General features: G+C 43.0%; 1 protein-coding gene across 13 annotated transcripts in view; it reads left to right on the top strand.

Annotated features, from left to right (window-relative positions):
• The first annotated feature begins 1,904 nt into the window (after positions 1–1,904).
• Positions 1,905–8,856, top strand: part of CHCHD6 (coiled-coil-helix-coiled-coil-helix domain containing 6) — a 200,156-nt gene continuing 193,204 nt past the window's right edge. For 2 of the 13 annotated variants that reach the window (XM_037904025.2, XM_037904024.2), the window contains exons 1-3: positions 1,908–2,128; positions 6,461–6,602; positions 7,929–7,998. In XM_037904025.2, the coding sequence (XP_037759953.1) occupies positions 2,039–2,128; positions 6,461–6,602; positions 7,929–7,998 (302 nt within the window). In that variant the 5' untranslated portion in view covers positions 1,908–2,038. Of the gene's footprint in view, positions 2,129–2,364; positions 2,513–6,460; positions 6,603–7,928; positions 7,999–8,856 lie in introns of those variants that run through there. The other 11 variants (XM_037904026.2, XM_037904031.2, XM_043551988.1 and 8 more) reach the window with 9 other exon arrangements.

The following is an 8,856-nucleotide window of genomic DNA, read 5'->3' as shown; positions in this document are numbered from 1 at the left end:
ATTTGGATGATCACAGTCCTTGTCTTTTGTGTGTCCATTTGTCTGGCCCTGAATGTACATTGGGCCTTCTTTTATTTCTCAATTTTTATGAGAAAATTCAAAAGATTTGGATCAAGCTGTCAAATAATTCACCATACTTTTTGGGCAATGATATTTGCCACTGTTTTTCATGGACCGATAAAGCAGTAGTAATAAGTTGTATTACCTAATTATCTGAAAATTACTTTGGATTTCAACAAATATCCCATGCTTAGCTATGCCCCCTATAAGAGTCCACACAACTGCTTCACTATTGATTCTCTGAGGCAGTGGCTTTCAACCTTTCCACACTGTGTACCCCTGTCAGTAGTCTGATTTGTCTTGCGTACCCCCAAGTTTCACCTCACTTTAAAAACTACTTGCTTACAAAATCAGATATAAAAATACAAAAAGTGTCACAGCACACTATTGCTGAAAAATTGCTTACTTTCTCATTTCTACCATTATAATTATAAATTGATTGGAATACAAATATACTTACATTTCAGTGTATAGTATCTAGAGCAGTATAAACAAGTATGAACTGTTAGTTTGTACTGACTTCACTAGTGCTTTTTATGTAGCTTGTTGTAAAACTAGGCAAATATCCGAATGAGTTGATGTACGCTGGAACACCTCTGCGTACCCCCTGCTGTACGTCTCAACCACGGGTTGAGAACCACTGCACTGAGGTATTTTCTGTAATATATAGGTAGAATGACATGGAATGTTAGCTGCTTTGAAGAATCATTCTTTGAGTGTGATTGAGGGTAATATCTTTTCAAGGAGCCCTTTTAATAGATTAGCTATAATTCTGTCATTGGACAGAAGATCCAGCCTTGGGAAACTGTCTTGCAGAGGTGAATGTGTTTTATTTAAATATTTTGGAAACAAGTTATTTTCTTTTTGTCCATTAACATGATACAGGCTGTGGGCACTCTTCTCTCTAAAGTTCTTTCACCTTAGCTAATGGAAGGTAAATAAGCAGGACACCTTTCTTTTCCATTTAAGTCTATGAGCATTCTAGTCTCTGCATTCAAATAGCTCCACCTTTACTGCTCAAGTCTATGGGCATTCAGTCTGTCTCCATTACTGGCTATGAAAATTCATACATCTGTCCTATTTCAGCCTTCTCTTTTAAAGCATATGGCTACGCACCCTTTCTTTGGTAAAATCTATAGCCATTCTCTTCTGTTAAGTCTTTTAATAGGTCCTGCAGCCATAAATCAATAAAAGAGAGGTGGTGGAGGATTGACTCCAAGGGAAGAAAGGCAACTGCCTGTACACAAAGTCCTGGCAAATGCTCCTTCACCCCACCAGCCCCATAGAAAAAGTCCCTTTTTAAAAAATCAGGTGTTGCTGTCTTACAGCCCCAGGTGCTGCAGTCAAGAGATTATATGAGACTCTCCGCTTTAGTTTAAAGGAAGTTTATAAGACCTCAAGAATCTGGAGAAAATTCATGAAGATTCAAAGCAAGTGAAACTAAAGGCTCAGACTTCAGAAGACAAATGATAGCCTAACATATATTTATTTTAAGAAACAACATATTTTGAAGACCTGCCCAGCTCATGGTGTGGAAAGCTTGGGTGTTAGCAGTACTGCAATATAGCAGGACTATGCACCTCTGGGAGGGTTGGGGGTGGCCTGCCTGAAGCCCGGGGGGAGGCTAGGATCCTAGGCTCAGCCTATCATGCCCAGTGGCTAATTCAGGCCTGAGCTGGGCTCGCAGAGAGTAGGCCGCCCCCTCTCATGCTTGCTGCTCTCCTGGGGCCCCTCATTCTGTCCTGTCCAGACAGAGCCCTTGGAGGAACATCTACAGCAACCAGACTACAATTCCCAGCCTGCCCCGCGGGCCATCGCCAGCAACGTGCCTCTCCATTGGCTGCTCCTCCGGCAGCCGCCAATGAGGCGCGGGTTTGTTGGTTGGTGAACTAGCAGAGAGTTTGTGCCGCTGAGGAGGCTGTGTGCCCCAGCTTACGTGAGGGACAGGGTGGGATAACCCCCGTCCAGCCCCGCCGGCATGGGGGGTAGCGAGAGCAGCCACGAGAACAGGAAGGTCTCGTTCGGGCTGGATGAGCAGGAGCGAGTTCGGGTGCTGCAGGGCATTAGGGTGAGAACTGGCTGGGATGGGGGAAGTGAGGAGCAGGGGCTGAGAGGGTCGGGGGGGGGGAGAGGGGCAGGGGCTGAGAGGGTCGGGGGGGGGGGGGCTGAGAGGGTCGGGGGGGGGGGGGGCTGAGAGGGTCGGGGGGGGGGGGGCTGAGGGGCTGGGGAAAGGGAGTGGTACCCAACCATAGCATTGTTGCCTTTATAGTGTGTTAAAAGGCATCCCCCGCCCCCTTTCCCCAGAGCTGTTTAATCCATCCTGCACTCTTGACTTATTATGGGTTAAAGGAGATTTTACATTAAGGGCAGGAAGAGAGCATCCAAGGGAAGAGACCATCACCCTTAATTAATATCACCTGGGGTACTATAGCAATTGGTGCAATGGAGATAGGTAGGGAGATAGGAGTTGTTGTGATTGAAAATTTGCTGCCTCTCCAGGGTGGGAATTGGAGCTCAGGAAGGAGGCCCTATCTGCATCATGATAGGACACCCTAGAGATAGAATTGGTGGTGTCACTAGGGTGCATTTTCCTTGGTTTCTTTCTTATCTCTGTCTTTTTATTTCTCTTCTGTTACTCTACATTTTTGCAAGTTTGCCCTATTTCCTTTGTACCATTTGTATTCCATTGAGCTGCCTGTTTGCTTAGCCCCATGTGAAAGGGCCTGCTGAGTGAGACTGGATAAGTTTATTCACTTCTTTTCCGCAGCTTCCAATCACAAGGATCTAATTAGGGTTGTTTCAGATTCCTCTTGCAGTTCTTTGATATAGAGGAGAATCTAATCCTAATCAATTTTCTCTTTGCTGCTGCTTAGCTGGGCCCGTTTATCATTCAGCTCCATGTACCAACTACACAGCAAAGTGAATTGCTTTGTTAATTTTATGTTGCTGCTCAGCTGAATGGTGTTGGAATTAGAGAACTTGTTAATTTATGAAAAAAGAACAGGAGTACTTGTGGCACCTTAGAGACTAACAAATTTATTTGAGTATAAGCTGTTGTGGGCTACAACCTACGTCATTGGATGCATGCAGTGGAAAATACAGTAGGACGATTTTATACACAGAGTACATGAAACAATGGGTGTTACCATGTACACTATAATGAGAGTGATCAGTTAAGCTGAGCTATTACCAGCAGGAGAGAAAAAAAATCTTTTGTAGTGATAATCAAGATGGTCCATTTCCAGCAGTTGACAAGAACTTGTGAGGAACAATAGAGAGGGAAAATAAACATGGGGAAATAGTTTTACTTTGTGTAATGACACATCCACTCCCAGTCTTTATTCAAGCCTAATTTAATGGTGTCCAGTTTGCAAATTAATTCCAGTTCAGCAGTCTCTCATTGGAGTCTCTCTTTGAAGTTTTTTTGTTGTTGTAATATTGCAACTTTTAGGTCTGTAATTGAGTGGCTAGAGAGATTGAAGTGTTCTCCGACTGGTTTTTGAATGTTATAATTCTGAATTATATAATTATAATTTTGAATGTTATAACGATGTCTGATTTGTGTCCATTTATTCTTTTATGTAGAGACTGTCCAGTTTGGCCAGTGTACATGGCAGAGGGGCATTGCTGGCACATGATGGCATATATCATATTGGTAGATGTGCAGGTGAACGAGCCTCTGATAGTGTGGTTGATGTGATTAGGCCCTAAGATGGTGTCCCCGAATAGATTTGTGGACAGAGTTGGCAACGGGCTTTCTTTCAAGGATCCTGGGTTAGTGTTTTTGTTGTGTGGTGTGTGATTGTTGGTGAGTGTTTGCTTCAGGTTGGGGGGCTGTCTGTAAGCGAGGACTGGCCTGTGAGAGTGAGGGATCATCCTTAAGGATAGGTTGTAGATCCTTGATGATGCGCTGGAGAGGTTTTAGTTGGGGGCTGAAGGTGACGGCTAGTGGCGTTCTGTTACTTTCTTTGTTGGGTCTGTCCTGTAGTAGATGACTTCTGGGTATTCTTCTGGCTCTGTCAATCTGTTTCTTCACTTCAGCAGGTGGGTATTGTAGTATTAAGCATGCTTAATAGAGATCTTGTAGGTGTTTGTCTCTGTCTGAGGGATTGGAGCAAATGCAGTTGTATCTTAGAGCTTGGCTGTAGACAATGGATTGTGTGATGTGGTCTGGATGAAAGCTGGAGGCATGTAGGTAAGTATAGCGGACAGTAGGTTTCCGATATAGGGTGGTGTTTATGTGACCATCATTTATTTGCACTGTAGTGTCCAGGAAGTGGATCTCTTGTGTGGACTGGTCCAGGCTGAGGTCGATGGTAGGATGGAAATTGTTGAAATCATGTTGGAATTCCTCAAGGGCTTCTTTTCCATGAGGGGTCCAGATGATGAAGATGTCATCAATGTAGCGCAAGTAGAGTAGGGGCATTAGGGGACGAGAGCTGAGGAAGCGTTGTTCTAAGTCAGCCATAAGAGATTGTCGGGGCCTCTCCTTCTGCCCCTGCACTGCTATGGGTACCTGCATGGCCCCACAATATGCCAACGTTTTTATGGCTGACTTAGAACAACGCCATCATGTGCCAGCAATGCCCCTCTGCCATGTACATTGGCCAAACTGGACAGTCTTTACGTAAAAGAATAAATGGACATAAATCAGACGTCAAGAATTATAACTTTCAAAAACCAGTCGGAGAACACTTCAATCTCTCTAGCCACTTGATTATAGACCTAAAAGTTGCAATATTACAACAAAAAAACTTCAAAAAGAGACTCCAACAAGAGACTGCTGAATTGGAATTAATTTGCAAACTGGACACTGTTAAATTAGGCTTGAATAAAGACTGGGAGTGGAAGTGTCATTACACAAAGTAAAACTATTTCCCCATGTTTATTTTTCCCCCCTATTGTTCCTCATGCGTTCTTGTCAACTGCTGGAAATGGACCATCTTGATTATCACTACAAAAGGTTTTTTTTTTCTCTCCTGCTAGTAATAGCCTAGCTTAACTGATCACTCTCGTTATAGTATGCATGGTAACACCCATTGCTTCATGTTCGCTGTGTATATAAAATCGTCCTTCTGTATTTTCCACTGCATGCATCCGATGACGTGGGCTGTAGCCCATGAAAGCTCGTGCTCCAATAAATTTGTTAGTCTCTAAGGTGCCACAAGTACTCCTGTTCTTTTTGCGGATACAGACTAACACGGCTGCTACTCTGAAAGCTGTTGATTTATGGTTATTGGTCCATTCCATTGCTCTCTAGGAGTTCAGACTAAATGGAGGGAGCCCCGATATTTGTCATTATAGGAACTCACACTAAATGAACAGGGGCCTCCCTGGCTTGTTCATTTGAATTGCAAAGCTGAATCCAGTCACAAGCTTTTATGAAATGAAATGTGTTTCCTCATTTTTGGAACTCGAAGGGGATTATTTTGTTTTTTTACAAAAACCTCAGATGCTTTATAGCTAGTGTTGACAGTTCATTTTCTTTCAAGGAAGCGCTCACTTTTCTAGTTTTGTCCTTGTCATCACTAAAACATCATAGTCATTATGTAGATTATTTTACAATGCATGTTGTATGCCTGGAGCTGTGTTCCCTGGGATCTGTTGATAGGGTGCTGTGTGTGTTTCATTTATAGTGCAAGCAGAAGGGAACAGAGTTGAAGACCTAAGACCAACCTGACAAAATCACAATATGTAATCAAGATGTTAAAATACTGCTTATCTTGGCCAGTAGTGGCATAGCTAAAATCCATGTTCTGGTTTATGCTCTGAAGTGCGTCAATGGGAGTCTGGCCTGGGCATGGAAATTGAGCACCCCTTAATTTTGTCCATTAGGGTGGAGTGGCCAGTATAAAATTGACTGGTGTATCAGAAGAACAGTTAGCCCTGTCTATGCCATCAAAAGCAAGGGCAGAAAGGCACTCTGAATTGAATTCCCAGGAGATTTTTGGGTGCATTTTCTACCTTTTCATGGTTCTGCACCCAAGTATGGGAATAGGCAATAAAATTGGAATTGAGCACATTCGTCTCCTCCATTTCATTATTATGTGGAAAACTCTGCCTAGACTTATAAAAATAGGAACTGAAGATCTACTAAGTAATGATCCTTTCCTGCCTCCCTCTTCTCCCCCCCCCGGTGCGTAGAGGACTGTTCTCCAATTCGTTGTCCAATCTAGCCTTAAGACTCAATTACTTGAACTCCATCGCTTCCTGATGTAATATATTTGCTGAATGTGAATTCAACAACAGATAACTTGCTCTCAGATAATGTTTTAAAATAGTATAACTAGCAGTATTTTGAAGCAGCATTAAAAAATAATTACCTGTTGAAAACTCCTCTTAATACAAAATAAAAATCAAGAATTGACTAACTTAATCTCTTCCCAACAAATTGCTCTAGCTCTCTGAAGATGTAGTGAACCGAATGAAGGAAACTTCTCAACTTAAAGGGGACAAGAGACCATCTTCCTTTCCTTCTCCCTCATCCTATGGCACTGCATCATCACCACAAGCTGCAAAAGGGAAGCCCAAGTGTACTACAGGTATTGTCAGTGTCCGCTGTGTCTGCAGTCTAAAATTTTGACACTGTTGGTCACTGAGGTGTTGTTAATGCCTTTATAACACACTTGTACCTTGTCAGGACACGCTTGTTATGTTGAGTGGCATTTCCACTTGTGTGGGTATCAGTGTGATTGCACAGATTGGGCATTCATATTGTTGCAAGAAAGCTTTTTTGGGTGAGGTAGACAATGTTGTATGGTAACTAGAATGGTTGGGAATCTTGGCTTCTGTTTCTGGCTCTGCCAGTGAATCTGTATGACTCTAAACAAGTCATCTAACTTTTCAGTGCCTCTCTGTTTTCCCCATGTGTGGAATAGTAGTAACACCCATTTCCTCAAATATTTGTGTGACTTCATTAATGGGTGGTAAGGTTCTTTTGAGATCTTTGGATGACAGGTATGGTAGCAGTTCAGAATATTACTTACAACCATGTTTCTAAAAGGGCATTAGTCATATCATCTCCTTTCAGTGGACAGGGAATCTGCTGTACATATGTCATGTTATTCTGCAGGTTCAGAAGAGAAATATTTCATTAGCTGATACTAGCTATTACCGGAAAGAGAAGAGGAGAAACTGGCAAAGCTCAACTATTTAGCTGCATGCTTAAAGACTAGTTTTCTCATTCAAGTCAGCTGATTCTTGTTTTACTCAATGGTGCTCAAATGTATATTGTTGGTACATCTGTCGTTGCTCCCATAAAAGCCTTAAACAGAAACATTCTGGGATCCAGAGAGCAGCAGGGGGTTGGTGAATCATTCCTTTCCTGCCAGAGACCAGCATTCATTTGTGGCCGAAGTCTTGTTTTAAAAGTGGGTTTAGTGGTGCCTCATCCTTGTCCCTGTCTGTGAATGTCCCAAACCACTTTATAATTTGATCTCTACTTAGGAGAGACCAGTGCTGGAATAACAAAGGATGCAGCAGGTTTGGAGAGAGATGCTTTTGCAGAACTGGGGAAAAAGGGGTGTAAAATAGGTTAAAATAATGTGAGCGCTTGAGATGGGTCAGGGTTGAAGTGCATCAGTATCCTCAGATGGAGGAAGCTTGCATAACACTGTCATACTGCCTTGAACAAGGCATAATTGTCAGCCTCTCGCTTACATGAACGCTAAATTCAGCCATAAAACTTTTTAAAAGTTTTTTTCTTTTTTCCTATTGACTTTTCTTATTGTACTGAGTGTTCCCTTCGTAGAATGTTGCTCATTTGTTGAGAATTTTCCTCTTCCTTCTGATGATGTCGGTTCTCATGAAGCGATGGTAGCCAGTGTTTTTTTCCCACAGTCATCAATTGCTTCTGTTCCTCTCTTCAGGAATCCATCCACCAACTACCAGTAGCTCTGGTCAGAAGCCCTCTGAGGCGGAGGAGGAGCTGTACAAAAGGTAGGGGGATGTTCCTCCTGTCAGGAGACAGCCACCTGTGCTGCCTGGGCCACATACATGCCCTGTGTAATGCTGCATTCTAGAGTTCAATACAGTGATGATTGTATGTGGTGTTGCGTAGTATGTTTTCAATGAGATCTTAATGTAGGCAAAGGCCACTGGGCATCTTTTGGTGAGAGAGCACGTGACTCTTGGGGTTGGAGACGGGTAAGGGGGCTGGGAACCAATGGGAAGGTGTTTATAGAAACGTTGGAGGAGCGAAGAATGCTTTCTTCACTACCCACAGAAAATCATGTGAAACACATGTCCACTGGAGCCTAAAGTTGTGTCTGCCTGTTGTTGCCTCCTGAGGAAAGTGAAAACCCCTAAGACTCTTGTTGTTGAGTCTTTGAAGAAACTTCTGCCCAGACCTCAAATCTATTGATCAGTTTAACTCTGCATATGAGTGAGAATCTCTGTAGTTATACCTGAAATAATGTTTGTCCAGACACTATCAGCTTCTTCTCCTGATGCCTGCTCCACTAGACCTGGTGGCTGCCAGCCTTTTCCACTGTGCTGTGGGTTTTTCCTGTATGGGGCGTTTTGGCTTAACAAGGTGTCCATGCATGTAAAGGTACAGTGAGAAAGAGATGAGTTGTGTGAAATGTGGTCCTTGCTGTGTCTCACCCTCAGGAGTCTCTGCTGCTTTTTCCAAGGATGGAGGACAGTAGGAGGTCTAGCTTCCTTATCAATGGAGGGTTGTCTGTTATAAAACTGTTGCCATATGTTTTTCTAGCTTCTCTAACTGCCTTTTCCTGTTCTTCCTTTGCTGCATTACATTCTCCTTACTGTGTCCAGGCTTTCTCTGCATGTCACACA

This window comes from Chelonia mydas, chromosome 7 (assembly GCF_015237465.2).
Source record: "Chelonia mydas isolate rCheMyd1 chromosome 7, rCheMyd1.pri.v2, whole genome shotgun sequence".
Classification (NCBI taxonomy): domain Eukaryota; kingdom Metazoa; phylum Chordata; order Testudines; family Cheloniidae; genus Chelonia; species Chelonia mydas.
Note: the sequence above shows the minus strand (reverse complement) of the source record. Positions and strands in the feature narration are given on the sequence as shown.